General features: G+C 38.1%; 2 protein-coding genes across 4 annotated transcripts in view; one reads left to right on the top strand and one right to left on the bottom strand.

Annotated features, from left to right (window-relative positions):
• Positions 1–32: 32 nt before the first annotated feature.
• On the bottom strand, positions 33–5874 carry LOC133462892 (putative E3 ubiquitin-protein ligase UBR7). Its single transcript, XM_061744391.1, has 11 exons — positions 5672–5874; positions 4514–4647; positions 4369–4429; positions 4191–4286; positions 4044–4097; positions 1930–2035; positions 1675–1811; positions 1052–1246; positions 777–933; positions 603–664; positions 33–501 (listed from the first exon to the last, which is right to left on the bottom strand). Exons 1-11 carry the CDS (start codon positions 5786–5788, stop codon positions 421–423), a joined length of 1200 nt encoding a protein of 399 aa, XP_061600375.1. The 5' UTR covers positions 5789–5874; the 3' UTR covers positions 33–420.
• Positions 5875–12119: 6245 nt separating this feature from the next.
• Positions 12120–18920, top strand: part of itpk1b (inositol-tetrakisphosphate 1-kinase b) — a 28671-nt gene continuing 21870 nt past the window's right edge. The window contains exons 1-3 of one of the 3 annotated variants that reach the window (XM_061743391.1): positions 12120–12374; positions 12734–12885; positions 17848–17872. In XM_061743391.1, the coding sequence (XP_061599375.1) occupies positions 12791–12885; positions 17848–17872 (120 nt within the window). In that variant the 5' untranslated portion in view covers positions 12120–12374; positions 12734–12790. Of the gene's footprint in view, positions 12375–12733; positions 12886–17847; positions 17873–18920 lie in introns of those variants that run through there. The other 2 variants (XM_061743390.1, XM_061743393.1) reach the window with 2 other exon arrangements.

Raw genomic sequence — 18920 nt, 5'->3', positions numbered from 1 at the left:
ATGGAAGTCAATTGATCTCAGTTGTGTCTTTGTTCACCATAAAAGTGGTCATTTATTTTATTTGGCACATGGTATTCACACAAATTCAATCCCACCACAAAAAAAGGCAAAAAACTCAAAACTGCATTCTTAACATTTTTGTGTCATATTTGTAAACGTAGGCGAACAACTAGAAGGCGCCAGTGTGCAATATCTATGAATGTTTCAAGTAAGTTTTTGTGAACAGTTTCAGAGTTAAGGCATCAATTTAGGTAAACAAAATTTGTAAACTTAACTTATTATTCAGATCAAACTCAAGCTTTAACAGCACAGTAGTAGTTGCAGGCAAGACAGTTTATTGGACAGAAAAGAGGCCATCTCTTTTATTCAAAGCACCATGTGAAGCCAGCACACGATGGCAGCAGCACAGACTCCTCGTTACTAATCCTCTGCACTGGTTCTGCGTTTCTTTCTGGCACGCAGCTCCTCGAACAATTCATGTACATCTTCCGCTGTGATCACCTGACAGACACGAAGGGAACATTAGGTTTTGGTAGAAGTAACACTGGCAAAATGAATTAATTGACCACCGGGCACTTCTTTCATAGATGATCCTTTCTCACCTTTCCTTCAGAAGTGCGCTGCTGTACAAACGTGTCGATTGAGGCTGTCATCTCGTTAAAACCTGAGGGTGAAACACATTTAATTAGCACTCTGTTTTAAGTTTGCTTCACATAATTGCATTTGAGGCAGAAAAACATCACACATCCACCACCATCTTTCCCGCCTCTGCTCACCATAAATGACCTCCAGCTGCTGCACTCGGTCCATCGAGCTCGTCAGGGCTATTAGTGGGTGCATCCCAAATGGCTCATCGAATCCTTTCTTCTCATAGGCCAAAACAGTGTCGGATAGATCCATGAGAAACGGCACTTCTGCAGCCACATAGGCCTTCTGTACAACAATTAAACACAAGGGCCCAAAATAATTAAGATAATGCTTTGTTTATTTTATAAATTGTGTTACATGGTGAAATAGTGCTTTTTGAAAAAGGATATGTCTTTGCCCGTACCTTGCAGCTTGTGCAGGTGCAGAGCTGGGAGCGCCAGCTGTAAGGCCAGAACACTGCTCCTTGTCTCAGCCTGTCTGTCCCCTGCGCCTGCAGCTCCTTCAGCCTGCACACTTCACTTTTGGTTGTGGCCTTTAAAGGGCTGCCTGCCATTTCCTTATGTGTTCGTTTGCAAGGGGAGCTCCTCTTTCTCATTTCCTATCCCGCAAAAATAAAAATGAAAAATACAGGATGGTTGAGCTACTGAAAACTCATCTGGGGAAGTTTCAGGGTGAATGACACACTGAGATGGTTGGGTGATGATAATCACCAGTTTATAGTAAGCTGTCCTGAAAAGCCTGCCCAAAGCTGTCTACAGAACAGGAGAAGCAGTGACTCATGGGTCATTTCTTCTCTAATTACTCAGAGGAGGGGGGAAAAGGATCCGATGACAGGGGTTTGGAGTCTGTTCTGTCATTTACACTTTACCCTCCAGCCCCATCTAGTGGTACGATGTCAAAACAACACCGGCATTTACACACTTCCCACAGGCTCAGTTACAGTATTTGAGGTTGCATTTACAACTGTATTTTTTTGGAGCAAATGTGTATCAGAAGTATTTACCAAGCATCAATGACATTGCTCACCTCTTGCTCTGTGTGCTCAGCACTGGAGGTTGTTTTTTCATTCCTACTTTCATTTTGCTCACAGTTTTCCTCCTCAACCTCGACCTTGACGTCCATCTCCTCCTCTTCATTACAACTGACTTTGATCACAGGTTGTACTGCACAGATAGGAAAAATTAATTTCCATTTCACATTTATTACTACACATTAGGCCCAATTAAGGTGTGTGTATTTTTTTTTACTGCTTGTGACAAGTATAGCTGGAAAACAAGATACCTGCAAAGTGTGCAGCATATGTCCACAAGAGAGGAGCTTTATTCATGCAGGCCTCACACACCATCTCTTCCAGCTCTTCTGGTTCAGTCACAGCACAGCCCAAGTGCTATTTGAGACAGACATTGAAAGGACAAGATGAGAAGAGGTAATCAAGGGCGCAATTTCCACTGGGGACAGGGGGGACATGACAAAATCATGTTTTTGTCCCCCCCACTTTTTACAGTTTCAAAACTAACGGTAGGCTCAGCCTTTAATTGCAAATCATCAAGACATCCTGTGTGAAGGCGATGCGAAAACGGCACGACAGCCCCGCTCCCCTTCCTCCCCCTCCCCTCTCCCCTCAGTGCTGCTCAAGGCTGATTTATGGTTCCGCGTTAAATCGACGCAGAGCCTACGGCGTAGTTTCTGCGTCGATTTAACGCAGAACCGTAAATCAGCCTTCACAGACAGACAGCCAGGACGCGGCGCAGAAATGAAGAGGAGCCGGCAGCTCAGTTTTAAATAAATTTTTGCAGCGGGACAAAAAAGCAGCAGCACTGCTGTGTTGCAGGTAGGCTGTTCAGAGATGAGTAGCCAAATATTACTCAACGTTACTTTATAGGCTATTGTCGCTAGCTAGCTAAGATGTTAAATATAAAAATATTGAGTGAGTGAGAGAGAGAACCAACACTATAATACCCCCCCCCACACACACACACACACACTCACACACACTCATACACAGAGAGAGAGAGAGAGCTTGAAGGTGACAACAGACTGCCAGGAAAAGGCAATTAGTATTGTTACTTTAGAACAATATTACTCCAGTAAAAGTAAAAAGAACTTTGCATTAAAACTACTCTTAAAAGCACAATTTATCCAAAACCTTACTCAAGTAAATGTAACTGAGTACCCACCTCTGATTATGTGTGTTGTATAGAGTATGGAAAGCACATTTTCCCTCTGCTGTTAGTTCACTAACTGTAATGTCGGACTTACACCACAGGCTCAAACTCAGAGAGAGGCAGGAGAAAGCAGCAGCAGCAGTACTGTAGTGCAGGTAGGTTAATATGTTGTAAATAGTTAGGTGATTTTGGTTTGTTTATAAGGAAAGGAAGGAATGAACATGATCGATTTTCATATTTCATAGGAGAAATATGTGGAGACAGGAGCAAGAGAAGAAGTGCAGGCAGGAACCCAACCATGTTAGCCCAAAAGTGATTGTAGAACAAGCCCAAGCTTTTGAAAATGAAAAATCAAGCCTGGCCAAGAACTTTGTTTCTCCAGAGGCCTGTACGTAAGCCTGTAAAGCTTGTATACTGTCTTAAAGGAGCTGTATGTAAGAGCAATAATAAAACGAATCATAAAATGACCCCAATATGTCAACAGACATTTAAAAATCATGTTCATTTAAAATACTTATGTCACTGACAACAGCACTCAAGCCAGGATATTCCAGTTTAAAAAGAGTTGCAGCCCTCAACTGATGTTTATGTTGTCATTTTTTGTTTTAGCCTGAAGCTCCACCCTCCACCTATCTCCCAATCACGATGTCAGTATTGTTTCGGCATCCGGGTTGCCAGCTCGGCTCTAATTATCGCAGCCATGGCAGCCTACGTTCCTGCTGCATTCTGCAGCCTACCTGGCAACCTCTGGTCGGGGGGAGGAGGGGGAGGGTACACGCCGCTCAACAATATTTTGAAAGTGACTGCAGTACCAGTTTTGGCCATTTCTTACAGACGGCTCCTTTAAGGTAAGAGCTGATTTGTTATGTAGCATGTTAATGTTGTGTTGTGTCAAAAATAAAGGATGCCCACAGAGAAAGAGGTCACAAGATTCAAGACTCTTTTTTTTATCATTGGATAGCACTAAACGAAAATAATAATAAATACATATATCAGGAAAAAAAAGTAAAAAAGTGTCTAAAAAAGTAAATGCATATTAAAATTGTTTGATTGTTCGCGTTCACACACACACACATAGTCTTACAAAGCCACACTGCACATCCACGCTACAGCTACACGCATAAATTTGCCATTCCTACTTGTGCCCCCCCCACCTCTCAAACTAAAGTTTCACCCTTGGGGGTAAATCAGAATGAAAGCAACGATGAGAAATCCTCCTCTCTTACTTACCCTCATATGAAACCAGTCCTCACAGATCACGCATTGAATCATCTCATCTTCATCCTGTCAAAGATGAACACTTCTACTGAGTGAAAACTGACATATTTACTCAACTAATTTCATCCAAGTCATTGAATTTAAATGGAACAAAAATACCTGCTGCTCTGTGTCTGGGTACGGTCTTTCACATGTGCAATAGCAGCCACTGAAGTTGTGGTTATAGTGGTTTCTATTGTTTTCCTCATCTTTGGCCTGTGAATACAAGGTATGGTGTACTTCAACAATCGGAACATAAACACAGAGACAGAAGCAGGAGAAGGGGACCAGAACTCACTGGATTCAACTGGCACTTGAAATCTCCAAACTTGCCATTTCCACAATCGCAGCGAAAGTTTCTACGAAACAGAAAGATGTATGAATTAATAAAAGCGGTTTGGATGACATGCTGACTATCGCTTGAGAGAAGATGTTTCTTTTACCTTTTGGTATACAGCTCAAAAATATCATGTCCATCGTGGCATTTATTGGCACAGGCCAGACAGACGCCAGCAGGCTCTGCAGCAGCCGGAGTGCAAGTGTTGCAGGCGAACACTGCCTGCCTCTTCACATAACCCTGCAAACGGAGAAAACATTAATCCAAGGAGAACTGTAATGCAGTGGCGTCAATTCAGTGGAAGCTAAGGTATGGCAAGGTTACGAGTCACAGAACTTAACTAGAGTATCAATCAACACGTCCAGCAAATACTCATCACAGAAGTCTGCTATGGAGCTTATCTGTGTGGTCAAGAAAATTGGAACTTTTTCAAACGCAGTCTCGCTCACACTGCACAAACTCAAAATCTTACCAGGAATATTTGTCTTATTTCTAGTTAAAATGTCTCATTTTTAGTCAAAAAATCTCATTACACTTAAAACAAGAGTCATTACCAGAAAAATAACTTGTTATTTGACCATTTTCACCTGTTTCAAGTACATTTTCACTTGAAATAAGTAGAAAAATTTGCCAGTGGAACAAGATTTATCTTCTCATTACAAGCAAAACAATCTTGAACTTGAAACAGGTGAAAATGGTTGTTTTTGAGTCTTGTCTTAAATGTAATGAGATTTTTTTTTTAAAGAGACTAAAAATTAGACATTTTAACCAGAAATAAGACAAATATTCTTGTTAAGATTTTGAATTTTTGCAGTGTATAATAACTAGTGAAATCGATCATGTTGTTCTTATTTGCATTTGTAGTTATTCCATAAATGTATTTAAAAAAACAAACATTTACATTTAACCCTTGAAGCCATACCCAATTGACGCCCCTGCTGTAATGAATGAATGAATTAATTTTTATTTCGAACATATATATAAAAAAAATAAAATAAAAAAGTAAACAGTAACATCTTCATATTCACATATGTTCGAAAAAAGGAGTAGGAAGAAGTATACACTTTTTCCTAGTTCCTACCCCTTTATAACTCTATGAATTTACATTACTGTTAGTATTATATCTACACAATAATATTAATAGTAGTAATACTAATAATAATAATAAACAATTCCGTGAACTACAAACTCAAAAATGCCTGTATATGGAAAAGGGAAAGCACGAGAAGATGATACGGGAGACGGCGCAGGAGGCTTTTGTTACCCGGGAATAGGAGCAGTTTTCTGGGTCGCTCCCAGCCAGCACACACATCGCCTGCTGGAGCTCCTCTTCGGTGAAACTAGTGTCGTCTGAATGGGAGTCATGGTCGTTTGCAGCCATTCTGGAAAATAGTGTACGGAGGAGGTATCCGGACAATTATACACTGAACAGACAACACTGTTGACAAACGATTGTTCCAGGCGGGAGTTTGCTACCACGTGACGGAAGTGACGTAGTACAGCCGCGCGAACACATGGCGGTTTATATCCATGTGGGTTTTTGGTTTGTATTCCTCAAAGGCCATATGTTTACAAGTTTTCTACAGACTTTCTGTTTGCACTTTTGTTATTGCACTAAAAATGTGCACTATTACAGGATGGATGTTCTGCTTTCTTTGCATTGTTTTATATTAATTTATACAATTTTAGGTTGCTGCTTAACTTAAGCAGGACAGGTTTCTGTTTAAGAAAGATACTTATTTTATTCAGTTTGATTGATTGATTGATTGATTGATTGAAGAATTTATTAGAAGAATTGCATAGGATCAGGTACAGTTTCAGGACAGTACAGATTCGCTGATACAAAGTCAACTAAAAGGCATTATTCCAAGAAAGCATTACACTTGTTTACGTTGGAGACCTTTTTAAATTCATATAAGACCTTTTTAAATTCATATAAGTTAATTTTGTTATTTTGAATTAAAGTTAATTGCTGGATAATAATTTGTTTTCCATGTGTTCATGGCATTCAAAAATATGCATCTAATTCAATTCAGGTTCGAGTTAAATAGTTAAAAAATCGTTTCACTCACAAAAATGGGGATAAGAAAATTCACAACGCCAGGAAAGGTGAAGGCAATCGAGTTGGCCGATGAGGTGTCCCTTATTTTCCAGGGAGTTGGCAACCCTAATCACAATCATAAATGACTACTGAGCGTTGGTATTTGGTGAAAAGAAAATTCAATTAAAATCAACAAACTCAACGTACCTTTCCACTGATTGGTGAAAACGGAGAAAAATCAGCTTCTCTCTTCAATCCTGAGAAATGACTTGTATTTTTTTAAATATTCGTGTTCTGTCGTCAACGCAATTTTTCGCGTTTTTCAAGCATCAGTAGCCTAATAATAAAAGAATTGTTCATTTTGAGCTCACTCTATTTATTAATTTATTGATTACTTTTATTCAGTAGTAGATAAATAGGAATTAATCTAAATACCAAGCAATATGGAACAGACCCAGGATCTGAGCCCGTTGAGTAGATTAAATGTTCCTGTAAAATACAGGGAAATAATTAGACAGAATTCAATTTCAGTTTAATTAAATTAAATGTTATTTATATAGCGTCTATTAGAACAGAAGTTGTCTCTAGGCGCTTTCCAGAGACCCAAACATGACAGAAGATCAGTGAAGTTTCTCAAAGCCTCGCTTCTGCCCTATTTATTAAAACAATCACATGTATTTCCAAATTGCAGCATAGCTGTTCTTCATATGCAAAAATAAATATACACTACCTAGCCTATATAAATTGCCTTCATATACAATGACCTTAAAATTGTTACTTTCTATACAATTATCCCTTTTACATGACATCTCACAATATATAAATTACATGTTTCTAATACATTTTACCAATTTATTCTGCTTTTAGCAGGATACCTTTTTATTCTGTTTTAAGCAAAACACCTTTTTATACTTGCAGCTGGACTGTTTTTAACATACACAAGTGCTTAGTACCAGTGCTTAACTGTCTAGTTTCACGGATTACTTGGTAATAACACATGCATGCTGGCTGCATCTTCAATAAACGTCTTCAGAGCTGATAAACACATGTTGCTCACTGCCAACGGCATTTTAACTATGATTAATTAATTTAAATATCAAGCAATACATTATTTTCCACATTCTCCAATCGGTGGCGCTATTGCCACGTGTTCTCCCCAAAAGACGTAGTAATCAATCATTACACGAAGATAGACCGAAGAATGTGAAGAGACAGAGTAAGGAATTATTAATTATGTGGGGAAACAGTCTGCAGCCGTAAATGCAGTATTTATTTACCCCAACCTCATCCTTGCAAAGGATAGAGTTTAAAATCTTCCTGCTGGTCTACAAAGCACTGAATGGTCTTGGACCAAAATACATGGTTGATCTGTTATTTCCCTATGAAGCTCCCAGACCCCTGAGGTTCATTTGGATCTGGTTTGTTGTGGTTCCCAAGAACCAGAACCAAGCAAGGTGAGGCAGCGTTCAGTTATTCTGCTCCTCACCGGTGGAACAAACTTCCTGTAGACCTGAGGTCTGCTCCAACTGTCAGCTCCTTTAGATCAGGCCTAAAAACATTACTGTTTACTGAAGCTTACTCTTAAATTAAATACTTACCTGCTGTACTCTACTGCCCTTACTTTTTAACAACTTGTGCTTTTTATTATTTTACCTCTTTTATTATCATTTTATTTCATTTTATTTGTTATTTATTCTATTTATTTAATTGTATTGTATCATTATTTCCTATTTCTATTTCCCTTTCTAATTGACTTGTTACTGTTTAATTGTGTCGTGCTGCTTTTAATGTTGATGTAAAGCACTTTGAATGACCTTGTGTTGAATTGTACTATACAAATAAACTTGCCTTGCCTTGCTGTTTATTTTTTCTTTTATTTTTTATAACAAAGTTGATTATGAACTATTATGATTTTGAACTTCTGGGCACGCTAAATCTTCTTCTCCTTTTGGCTTTTCCCTTCAGGGGTCGCCACAGTGAATCAGTTGCCTCCATCTGAGCATGTTTCTGCATCCTCTTCTCTTACCCCAACTACCTTCATGTCCTCTTTCACTACATCTATAAACCTCCTCTTTGGTCTTCCTCTGGGCCTCCTACCTGCCAGTTCAAAACTCACCATCCTTCTACAAATATATTCACTATCTCTCCTTTGGACATGTCTGTGCCATCTCAGTCTGGTCTCCAAAAGCCTAGAGTCTAACATGTGCTGTCCCTCTGATGTTGTCATTCCTGATCCTATCCAATCTGGTCACTCCTATAGAGCAGTGTTTCCCAACCCTGGTCCTCGGGACCCCCTGTCCTGCATGTACATGTGTCATCAACAGAGTTGTGCAGACCTTGGTGACAAGTTAATGAGGACCATTAATTAGAATCAGGTGTGTTGGTGCAGGGAAACATCTACAAGCAGGACGAGGACCAGGGTTGGGAAACACTGCCATAGAGAACCTCAGCATCTTCATCTCTGCTACCTCCAGCTCTGCCTCCTGTCTTTTCACAGAGGTGAAGCATTTGCAGAAGTGAGCATTTGCTGGTCACAAAAGATCACCTCTGTTTATTGGCCCTAAGGGCCAATCCCAATACACCCCCTACTTTCTGTCTGCTTATGTAAGGTGGGTAGATCTATATCCGTTTTAGGAGTAAAACTGTGGAACTCATTAAACGACCTTAAATTAGCAAACTCAATAAAAGCATACAAGATATTATTCAAAGCAAAGGTAATGGCCACATATATAGAAGCACAATAAGCAAACAAAGAAGAATGTACACATGCATGAGATGAAATGACAACCTAAATTGATTTTGTCAGTTTCTTTAGCATCTTTTCACTTTCTGTTTTCAGAGCTATTATTATTATTATTATTATTACAGCTATTACAGCTATTATTATTATTATTATTATTATTATTATTATTATTATTATTATTATTATTATTATTATTATTATTATTATTATTATTATTATTATTAATATTATTAGTAGTAGTAGTATTATTATTATTATTATTATTATTATTATTATTTTGTGTAGCCTCATGATACTTCATTTGTTCTTTTTGTATATTCTATTATGTTAAAAGGTGGGAAAGATAAGCTTTATGCTTCAAGTCCAGGGAAAAACCTGTGGATGTTTGTTATCTTGTCTGTTGATTTTTACACTTGTGATCGACCGAAATAAATATTAACTAACTAAAGAAAAAAGGTGTGACTATCACTTCTGTGCACACTAAATAAAGGGTAATTTATTGTTTATGATTAGCCGCCGTTTTATTGCCACAAACGATTCATTGATAACACAATGTAAAGGTTAACCATTAAAGATTAAAGTGAGAAAGTGCAACTGTAATTGCCCAGCCGGAGCTGGGCAATTCGTTCGTTCGTTCGTTTATTTATTTCGAATATGTATATAAAAAAACAAAACAAGAAAAAAAGATAAGAGAAACAAATACAGGTTGGCATTCCGCCACATAAAGAAAAGAAAAAAAACACATCAAAAAACATATTTCAGTTACATGTTCGAAAAGGAGTGGGAGGAAGTATACATTTATTTAATCCCACCCCCTTTCCACGACTAAACATAAATTATATGTCTGTATTTACGTTTTATACTATACACTAATTTGTATAAATAAATAAATATATATAATTTTTACAAAAATAACCTGTTTAATACCAAATGTAAGCTCTATCATAAATATAATATAACTATGATATAAATATAATATGACTATGATATAAATATAACTATGATATAAATATAATACGTATATCTATACATACAAAGGCAACATGACGAAATAGCAATTAATAAATAAAGGGTCATTTTATTGTTTATGATTAGCCGCCGTTTTATTGCCACAAACGACTCATTGATAACACAATGTAAAGGTTAACCATTAAACAGAGGTGGAAAAAGTACTGAAAAATTTTAATTGAGTAAAAGTATCTTTACTTTGCTTAAATCCTACTCAAAGTAAAAGTAAAAGTACTCATTAAAAAATGTACTCGAGTAAAAGTACAAAAGTACTTCATTTAAAATGTAATTTGAGTAAAAGTTACTTTCAGTTATTTAATGCAAAAGAAGGATGAGTCACGAATCAAATCCAGCACAAGTTATTTAATCAACTTTGAGGCGTAGTAAAGTTAAACATCCACACTTGTAAAAGCTCTTACTTCCGCAGAACAGGACAAAAAGGACAGTCGCAACCTGTACTGTAAAGTGTAAAGTGCAAACTATTTTCATATTGTCCAACCGACAACACTAAAACCAGAATCGAAGTATTCAAACACAAAATAAAGTGCCCAATGCCCGCAGGATCCTGCTATTCACAATAAACCAAAATAAAATGCCCACAAGATTTTCACCATAAATGTTGTACTCAGTAACGTGAGGTGGTTCAAATGTAGCAAAGTAAAATACTTGGGTCAAAATGTACTCGAGTAAAAGTAAAAATTACATATTTCAAAAACTACTTAGAAAATTACAAATTACTCATAAAAAGTACTCAATTACAGTAACGTGAGTAAATGTAATTTGCAGTGGTGGACAGAAACGGAGTAAATTTACTTGAGTACTGTACTTAAGTACATATCCAGAGGATTTGTACTTTACTTGAGTATTAGATTTCTTTGGTACTTATTACTCTTACTTGAATACATTTCCAAGACAAATATTTTTACTTTTACTCGAGTAAATTTCTAGGAAGGCTGAAAAGTACTCGTTACTTTCAGGTCTGCTCTTTTTTCTTCTTCCCTAAAATCCTATTGGACACAAGCTGTTTTTGTCAAAGGAGGAGACCTATCACAGTGCACGCTCTCCACTGGGATGTACGTAAAGCGGAAATACGTCAAGCCGCCTCAAAACGATACCGCCAAAGTAGCCTGCGTTTGTCAAGACAGAGCCGCAACAATGGCTACGCCTGCGTCAGGAGAAGAAAGACAATCCGCTGAGTCGTCTGAGTCTGATAATGAGCCGGACTCAGAGCAGGGACTTTCACAAAATCCTTGGCCGTATCTTAACTCAATGTTTGAGTTCGACCGAGTAAAAAACGAGGGCACAGACAAACCACAGACATTTATTTTCAAATGTTTATTGTGTCTGCCGAAGCAGAACTACCTCTCTGCTTTCAACAACTCAACATCCAATTCTCAGAAACAAGAGTTAAAAGATCCTTAAATTAATTTAGAAAAAATATAGTAATTTACTGATGTGGAAAATAAGAAATTTACTCTTACTCTTACTTTTACTTAAAGTAAACTTAAAAGCATTTACTTTTGGATACCTTTAGTACCTTTAGTAGTTTTCTACTCTTACTCGAGTAATATTTTGACTGAGCTACTTTTACTTTACTTTAAATTTTGACCGGCAGTATTTGTACTCTTACTCAAGTATTGGGGTCGAGTACTCTGTCCACCTCTGGGTGGTTCAAATGTAGCGAAGTAAAATACTTGGGTCAAAATGTACTCGAGTAAAAGTAAAAATTACATATTTCAAAAACTACTTAGAAAATTACAAGTTACTCATAAAAAGTACTCAATTACAGTAACGTGAGTAAATGTAATTTGTTACTTTCCACCCCTGCCATTAAAGATGAAAGTGAGAAAGTGCAGCTGTAATCGCCCAGGCGGAGCTGGTGTTTCCGAGGTGTCCGTGAAGGCAGCAGCGGGATCCTGGGTGTGATCATCCAGTCCAGCTCAGACACAGAAACACCAGCAACATCTCAACGTGAGTCCACCGTGCCTGTCACCTGTCACCTCGCTTCTCCCCCCCTCTCCAGCGGATGGACTGAGGAATGGGACCCTCTCAGAGCTAGTTTGGGAAGAAGACACGAACACAGGGGCGGGACTGCGCTGAAACTACTAGGTTAGTTAGCTCAGTACGGAGGAGCCTCACTTTATATCAGCTGCTTCAACGTTTCTCCCTCACTGGGTGGGTGTTGGCGGCGTTCAGTCAGAACGTGGAAGAGTTGCGAATCTGTTTTGAGATTTTGTGGCGTTTCAAGCTTTGATAGCGGGGGGTAGATCACGTCTTTTAATTGCATGCCTTGCAGACTGTCAGTGCACGGCTAGCCGCTAACGTTAGCCGCCGAGGTTAGCGCGGGTCAGCTGAACTACTGATGCTACGCCGTAGGTTACGGCGTAGGGTACGCGGCGACGCACACCGTACGGTGCGCGTCGCCGCGTACCCTACGCCGTAACCTCTGCGTCGGTGTAACGCGGAACCATAAATCAGCCTTTAGGAGGTTGTCGTGAGACTTGTACAGTGAAATCTCTCCCCTTTCTCCCCAGGTTGAGCCTCCTGTTGCATCATTTTGCCCTCAGAGAAGAAACAGGAGCCCAGCGGATATGCAGACTTTCCTGAAAGGCCGGAGAGTCGGCTACTGGCTCAGCGAAAAGAAGATGAAGAAACTGAATTTTCAGGCATTTGCAGATTTGTGCAGGTGAGTTGCCCTGAAGCTGATGTAATTGCTGTCACGCATTCACACCTTGTGAGTTTGACTAATAGCAGTGAGTTACAAGCTTTTGAAGCTTGACAGGTCATGTAGATCTTGCCTTGTTTCGTTTTTATTTGAATTTACCTGGCACACGGTATCAGTGAGTGTTTTTAAGCTTTTTAAAATTGGTGATAGGTTGCTCTGTTCTTGTCTCTGCTGTGTTGGAAAGACATTGTTTTTGAGTCCAATTTTGTTCCATAAAAGCTGAAATGTTAACATGAACCAAAGCAAATTGATTGCAGTTAATTTAATCCTTAATTAAAAACAGTGATTATTATAGTAATAGGTTTTTTTTATTTATTATTTCTCCTTTTGCCAGCAACTCATAAAAAAAAACTGACAAGACTAGTTGCTGTATTATTTTTTTAACATTAAATGTTTTTCAATATACACTTGATGTATTTAATCTCAGCAGTTTGGAACCTCTTTAGTTTTTTTTATATTTTTAAGTTTTTTTATATTTTGTTTCTGATTCATAATCAAAACATTTTTTGATTGGTGTGTCATCTGGACTGCAGACAGGTCACTTGGACTGTTTGTGTTACAACAAAGCTATGCTTTTGTAATCCGTTCAGAATGTGTTTGTCATTGTCTTGCTGAATTCAGAAAGGTCTTCCTTGAAGACCCATATTTATGGGGGGGAGCATGATCTGCAAAACTTGAAACATTACGTCTTAAGGGAACTTTCACAGATTAAGCCCTCTAAAACTCGGACATTTAAAAAAAACATTACCTTCCTGGAAAGCCACATGGTCCTTTGCTCTTCTGTCGTCCAGATGATGCTGCACATGTAATTTCCAGGAAGAATTTTAATTTTCACAGAACATTTTCCCACTTAGTCAAATTTAGTTAATTTGAGCAAAGACAGGAGGTTGTGTTTCAGGGTCTTGTTCATATGTTTTGTCTTTCTGAGATAGATCATGCATTTTTGGATGCAGTGATAAATTGTGTCTACTCCACAACAAGTTTTAGAAGTTTTTACTTTTCAGACCTTATTTCCACTGTGAAAATCTAAGAGTGCAATGTGTTCAAGTTTAACTTTTAATAGAGGCATCATATTCATGTGCACTGGGATGGGAAGTTCTACCAGATATTTTTAATATTTAGTCAGCTGTCTTGCAACATTGAACTCAATGACAGCCTCATGTAAATGGAAAAATAACCATCTTCCTTGCTGTTAAACGTGGCAAACACTTTCTCCTGTGACCACTGCAGAATCATATGTTTCTACCAGCTGGGATGGTATCACTGAGATCAGAATAGGATTTTTTTAATTGACATTTTTGTTTGTCTGAAAAATAAATAAATGAATAGGTAAGGCAAATTTATTTGGACAGCACATGGACATTAAAACATCACATAGTAGAACAAATAAAGAAATAAAGAGCATGATTTCAATTTTAAACAAAGAAAAAGAATAGATAAAAACTGGTTAAAATGTGATCAAGTTTTGAAATTCAAGCTTAACAGTAACAGTGCAGATTTGGAACTTTATTCAAATGCAGCCGAGAACAAGTGTGTCTTCAACCTGGATTTAAATAAACTTAGCTGATGTGAGGCTTTCTGGGAGTTTGTTCCAGACATGTGGAGCATAGACACTGAAGGTAACTTCTCCATGTCTGGTTCTGACTCTGGAAGCTGTTTTTAAGGGGATACAAAAAAAAGGGATCCAGATGACCTGGGGGTGTAGATGGTTCGTACCAGGTCAGGAGGTCACTGATGTACTTTGTTCCCAGACCATTCAAAGCTTTATTGACCAGCATCACAACTTTAAAGTCTGTCCTCTGAAGGACAGACAGCCAGTGTAAAGACCTCAGAGCTGGACTGATGTGGTCCACTTTCTAGGTCTTAGTAAGGACTCGAGCAGCAGAGTTTTGAATGAGCTGCAGTTATCTGACTTTTTTTTAGGTAGACCTGTAAAGCTGCTGTTACAATAGTCAAGATACTAAAGATGAATGCATGGACTGGTTTTTCCAGGTCCTGCTGAGACATACTTGATAGATTCTTACGGTGATCGTAGGCTGACTTTGTTATTGCCATATTATATTGGAGCTTATCAGTGTCTGGCAAAGGCAATTATGTAAAAAAAGAACAGACATTTGTGTTTTTCTCGGCAGACATGATTCTGATAAATGGTATAATGGACGGGGCTGTTGCCTGAACATTACTGAAGCATATGTTACATTAGGGATGCAGTGACCCTAAAATAACACAAATGACAGCAATTAACACACAGAGAGAATTAAAAAAACATCTCATGCTTCACGAGTCATTTGACATAGAATGTACCCCAGCAGGTCAGGTATGTTGACTGTGTGCTTTGAAGGGTTTTCACCTTTGCCACAAGGTTGTTGCCTTACCAGTGACCTGATTGAGCTAGCACAGATTACCACACCGTAATCCACAAAACATTTTTAATCTCTTCATAAATCTCTGAGAACCCCCCACCTCATCCCTTTCTTTCATCCCCCCAACCTCAAATCTGTTATACATGAAGGGTAGCTGAGAGATGGTGTTTGTGACAGAAGATCAAGAAGAAAAAGTTACAGCATTTAGCCAGAGAGAGCAAATGGAAGTACCGTAATATCAAAAAGTACCAGATATCATTTGCAGTGGATGCATAAGCCTTTGATTAACTGTTTTCCAGTTTGTCACTGAAACTTCTCTTCAAATGGTCAATTTACTTCTAAAGTCATATTAGAAATCTAGAGAAGGAAGAAAATGATAAAGGTGATAAATGCTCTGATGTCTGGGGACCTGTATGTCAGCCAAGTGTCAGATGGAGATTTTCTCTGGATGGAACATACGGTAATGTAAAACACATTTTTGCAAAAGATAAATAATCCCTTTTTGAATTGAATTTAATGCGCTTCAGTTGGAACTTCACCTATAGACATGCTGGTCCTAAGACTGGCTGTATTTTGAAAGGTGATCCATGTTTCACGATCATATCCCCTTTCTTCACGTGGCATGCAGCTGACATTGTCGGAGCTCCTTGTAGCATCTGTCCCTGTCAAGCACAGCTGGACTCAAGAGATCAGTGCTGTTTAGAACCACTTGGGTTTGTGTTTGGTTTGCATAAAATGCTTCTCTCTCTTAATCACATGCACCTGATTTGAAAGAGCACGATGCCCTTGCACAAAGATAGCTTGAGCGTCAGTGGATATTATGAAAACATGGCCAGTTCAAGACAAGGCCGCCTAAATCAAGACTAACGAGGATGTACACTAGCCACAATATGCTTGTATGTTTGACTGAACTACCCAATTTTCTGCTGTGATGGAAGAATATGATGAGTTAAAAAGCATGATGAGCATCACTCTTGAATCTCCCCAAATGCTACATTGAATGTACTTTGTAAATGTAAATGTAAATGTACTTTATTTGTATAGCACCTTACATCAACTTCAAGGTGAACCAAAGTGCTTTACATAACATACAACAAAATAAAACAAGAATAAAACATATGAACATATAAAAACATCAAGTATAAAAAAGTGTCGCCACACTACTGGGTATTAAAAGCCACCCTGAATAAATACGTTTTAATTTTAGATTTAAAAAGACCAATGTCAGAGATGGTGCTTTTTTAATCATAATAATTTCATGTATATCATATCATATCATACCTAGTTACTTCCAAAATAATAGTTCACCCTTGTGTGTGTGTGTGTGTGTGTTGTAGTTTGTAATAAATCTGGGTTTTTTAGTTTATTCATACTGCATGCCAGTTTGTTAAAAGTATATTAATTGTTTTTTGTTTCCTTTCTTTTAAATACTGAACTTGTTTGTCAAGCCATTAGAAAAAGGGCGGACCCTTGCTTTGCTTTTCTGGTGGGTCTTCTCCCTCAACCATTTCAGTCTGCTGGCGTGTAACAATGTGAGAGAGCAAATGATCTCCATATCTGAGATGGGACGAAACTAAGGCCCCATTCACTGGAGATAAAACACGCCAGCTGCAGTATTAAATATCCACATTGTTTTGGAGGTGAATGGCTGCTGTCCTGTTACCATGGAACTGTAACCTCAAAAACAGCTGGGGTGGACAAGTTGGGTTAGTGGTAATGCTCTACTACTTGTTTTATCAGCATTGTAAGTTCCCCAAACAAGAAGCTGGCTGTTTTGGCCATTCGAGTTTGTCATGTGTTCTTTTTTTTTTTTTTTGCGGAGAAACTGAGACAGAGAGGCCAAACCAGTTTAACAAGGGTAGTGCAAATACCTGCTCTTTAATGTGTTTTGTCCTTTTCAATTCTGCTTTGTTCAATTCAGTTCAATAATACTTTATTATCCCCAAAGAGAAATGATATATAAAGCCTCTCTCAGTGAAGGAGGCTAGGACAGATTTGCCTCCAAAAGGTTAAAAGTTATGTGGGCCACTCTGTGTGGCTTTGGCACACTCGTTAAGTAAAAACAAAAAGGAAAACTCCCCTTGAATGAATTATTCACAGAGACTGAGAGGATATATTAACCTCACTGTAATTGGAGTGTTTTGGCGTTCACACATATGATTTCTATGCCTGGTTCTTATCCATTACAGGAAGCGCTGTAACATATGTAGATGTGGGTGGAAAAAGTGCAACAAAAATTCCACTGTTACCATTTTTGGGTTTCTAGTCAATTTATCTTATGAATCATCTATATCAATGTAAATCCACGAGCACAAAGGAAATACAGCTAGTGAAATCAAGTTAATTTATATTTTTCCTATTAATCTTTTTTACCTTTTGAATCTTTGAGTCTAAGCACTTAGGACACAGTGTTAAGTTACAAAGAGAGCATAAACATCCTCACTTACAGCACCTGATGTCCACTAGGACTTTTATTGTCTGGCATGGAAATTGATGGTCATGTTTAGTTTATTTGTAATAAAATAATGACTGATGTTTTTATTGTTATTTTCTTTTCCAGGAAAAGAGGAATAGAGGTTATTCAGGTAAGTGGACCATCATACTTTTTTTTTTCTTTTTTCATAGTTGCAGTTTATTGAAGGTCCCTACAGACATTTTTATTCTGAGCTGATTGCCTTAAAACTAAACCAAGAAGAGTCTGTTAGGACTCAGTTTTTTTCTGTGGAACTGGTCAGAATTTAGAGAGTCAAAGGTTCCTGACCGCTGAGGCAGCTTGTTGCACCTGTAGTACAGTACTGTACTGCTGTGTGCTGCTGTTTGTTTGATAATTAATAGAAATATGTTGGTGCATTATTGATGATGATAAGGGAAAAAGAAATCCAGTTTAATTGAAAGGTTTTGCTCATCCTTCTTGTACCGGCATGCGAGTTCATCCGATTGCTACTATGGCTGAAAGCCATAGTTTAACTTCTACACAAGTGATTTATAATATATATTTTTCACGTTTCTGTTAAAAACCTCTGTGACTTTATAACTTCCTAGAAAACCTAATGCATTTCTCATAGTCTTACTATGTTCTGCCTGTTAGTGGCATCGGCCATTTTCACACTTTAAACCCATATTTCCTTGCTGTTAACACAGCTGTGTGTCAGAAGAATGTGTTTGTGACAAACTCATTGAGTGAAAGTGTGAAAGTGCGTGCTTGTATGTGGTGTAAACACTCCGAAGTTTGATGCAGTAGTGGTCACATTTGCTTCTAGGAATAGAAAACATTCCTATTCTCTTCAGCTTCTCTTTTGTCACTGAAATGTAAATCCAGTTGGAACCGTCAATGTCTTTAAAAATGTTCTATCTCTAGCCGCTATTTAGGTCAAGTCAAGAGTGCTGAGTAAAGTTCCCGTAAATGCGGGCCTCGGTGCAGTAAAAGCAAGCAGTCATCACAGGATATTTCTCAGTGTGTTGGACCAAAACCGAATAAGAAAACAGCACATACATCAGTGTAGTCACAACACTTATTAAGTTATGTGGGCTCATTATAGAAAAACATTTTTAATCCTTCACTGGGACATTTTTTTCCCCTCCCTGTGCCTATGATAACGACATCTTCAGACCGAGCTTTGTTCTGGGAATGGT

This window comes from Cololabis saira, chromosome 16, assembly GCF_033807715.1.
Source record: "Cololabis saira isolate AMF1-May2022 chromosome 16, fColSai1.1, whole genome shotgun sequence".
NCBI classification, from domain to species: domain Eukaryota; kingdom Metazoa; phylum Chordata; class Actinopteri; order Beloniformes; family Belonidae; genus Cololabis; species Cololabis saira.
Note: the sequence above shows the minus strand (reverse complement) of the source record. Positions and strands in the feature narration are given on the sequence as shown.

What these genes read in the sequence shown, in the direction of transcription:
- LOC133462892 (XM_061744391.1), bottom strand. Translation starts at nt 5,788, where the DNA reads ATGGCTGCAAACGACCATGACTCCCATTCAGACGACACTAGTTTCACC. An exon ending in AAAACTGCTCCTATTCCCGG is followed by an intron (nt 4,648 to 5,671) that starts GTAACAAAAGCC and finishes CTCCGTTTGCAG; the next exon opens with GGTTATGTGAAGAGGCAGGC. An exon ending in TCAAGTGCCAGTTGAATCCA is followed by an intron (nt 4,287 to 4,368) that starts GTGAGTTCTGGT and finishes TTGTATTCACAG; the next exon opens with GCCAAAGATGAGGAAAACAA.